The 2,184-nt window shown below is 33.5% G+C and overlaps 2 protein-coding genes across 2 annotated transcripts in view; one reads left to right on the top strand and one right to left on the bottom strand.

The window, feature by feature from the left end:
• LOC132184636 (aminopeptidase M1-like) overlaps positions 1–2,184 on the bottom strand; it is an 11,347-nt gene that overhangs the window by 4,899 nt on the left and 4,264 nt on the right. The window lies entirely within an intron of this gene.
• On the top strand, positions 1,193–1,849 carry LOC132183889 (aminopeptidase M1-like). Its single transcript, XM_059597357.1, has 2 exons — positions 1,193–1,501; positions 1,700–1,849. Exons 1-2 carry the CDS (start codon positions 1,286–1,288, stop codon positions 1,847–1,849), a joined length of 366 nt encoding a protein of 121 aa, XP_059453340.1. The 5' UTR covers positions 1,193–1,285.

Here is a 2,184-nt window from a genome sequence, read left to right as displayed (position 1 = left end):
TTTCACTTTTTGTTTCAGAAAAAATATAATTTTTTTAATATTTTTAATTCTTTTTTTTAAAAAAAAAAAACAAAAAAAATTAATTATAGGACACGTGGCGCAATTTGATTGGTGCTGAAATGACGTTTCGTTAAGTTTTGGACAAAATTTTAACGAATGTACCATTTTCGTCTTTATAAAAACTATATATACCTCCTGTAATAAAAATAAAAATCTAAAGAGCAAAAAATAAAGAGTTCAAACGTAAAGGGAGTTTTTAATATTTAACCCTAAGTAACGTAAGTATTGAGGATATAAGATATCGATAAAGTTTGAATTGGAGGTTGGGTCTATCCTCGAAAATCGAAATAGCCCATTGTCTTTTTAGATAATTCATTTCCATATCTGTATGTTTACTCATTCACCATTTTTCACTTTATCTTCCAGATAGTTTCCATAAAATCATATTTCCATACTTCATCAAAATATCCATTAAATACATCCCAAAAACATATATATATATATATATATATATATATATATATATGTTTTTGGGATGTATATATATATATATATAAAACATGAAAAATAAATATATTCATGAAATGATTATAATAAACTTCAAAATACTTAAAATACTTACAAATTACAAAGTGATATTGACTTGAAACTCGAATTTGAAATGTTGGAGAACAACATGGAGCATATGAAAAATATTTTAAAAAGTTTTTAAATAGTATTTTTGACGATGCCTAAAACTCTTATGAGACTTCCTTTAAATAGAAAATGAAATTTGTCTTTGAGCATCGGCGACGACACTGGTCATGAATAATAATTTGGGTACTGTTCCATGATAGTTATTTGTTAGGAGACACTGTTTACTTTTTATCTTTTCTTGTTAGGGAGACGTAGAACTTGAGTTTTTGTATTTTATTCTGAAACTTCACATGAATCAGATGATATTGTTCATGATTAGTAATCTGAATGGTAATTTGACAGGGAGTCACTTGTTTACTTCCATATTTTATTTTTGAAATTTCACGTGGGTCTGCAGCTTTACTCTTTTCTTCTCGAGCTTATGCAGCTTCACTATTCACACTTTAGTTTATACATTATTCATTCTTAATAAAAATTATTATCCAATATGATTTAATAGTTTTTCAGTTTTCAAGATAATACTCATGTCATCATCACCATCTGAATATACTGTACGTAGTCTGTAGTAGTCTTAGGCTACAAAAGTCGTGTGAGAGCGACTCCTTCATCACTCTCACTCATCTCTGCTTTTTAGCACCAGAGAAAAACTATGGAGAAGTTCAAAGGCCAACCTCGCCTCCCCAAGTTCGCCGTCCCGAAACGCTACAACATACGCCTTAAACCGGACCTCTCCGCCTGCAACTTTGCCGGCTTTGTCTCCATCGACCTAGACATCGTCGCCGACACCAATTTCATCGTCCTCAATGCCGCCGAACTCTCCGTCGCTAGCGGCTCCGTATCCTTCACCAACCGAGGCTTCTCTAAGGTTTCCGCCTATCTGTCTAACTTTTTATTCCGAAATCATAAAATCTTCTCAACTCCTAACTTTTCATTCCGAAATCATAAAATCTTCTCAACTCGATCCGGTGCCTGATTTTGTTGCTGAAATTGATCGAAAACTCAAAGAAAAAGTGGATACTATACTATTGATTGATGCTTGATGAATGAATGAAATTTTGAGCAGGTATTGGAGCCTTCAAAAATTGTTTTGGTTGAAGACGACGAGATTTTGGTTTTGGAATTCACTAAGACACTTCCGATCGGGATCGGAGTTCTGACAATCGGGTTTGAAGGAGCTCTGAACGACAAACTGGTGGGGTTCTACAGAAGGTAGGATTTATATGATTTTTTTTCGTTGATGAGAAAGATTATTGAATAGTGTCGGTAAGAACAATAGAAATGGGCCGAAACCCTGGTCCAATAAAAATTTACTTAGGGCCGCAGCTAAAACGGCGCAGTTTTGAAATGAAGGAGCCCGACAACAAGCATGGGGGACACTGAGTCACTGACACATAGCCTTCCGAAGACAAAAATGGGATACTTGCAAAAACGACGCCGCAGAAAAAAGAAACGAAAATTACGCCTTCTTTTTTTTTTTTTTTTTTTTGGGTGTTGGAGAAAGTTAAGTTACCTACAATATATATATATATATATACTCAAGTTGTCTTT

Source organism: Corylus avellana, chromosome ca6 (assembly GCF_901000735.1).
Source record: "Corylus avellana chromosome ca6, CavTom2PMs-1.0".
In the NCBI taxonomy this organism is placed as follows: Eukaryota; Viridiplantae; Streptophyta; class Magnoliopsida; order Fagales; family Betulaceae; genus Corylus; species Corylus avellana.
Note: the sequence above shows the minus strand (reverse complement) of the source record. Positions and strands in the feature narration are given on the sequence as shown.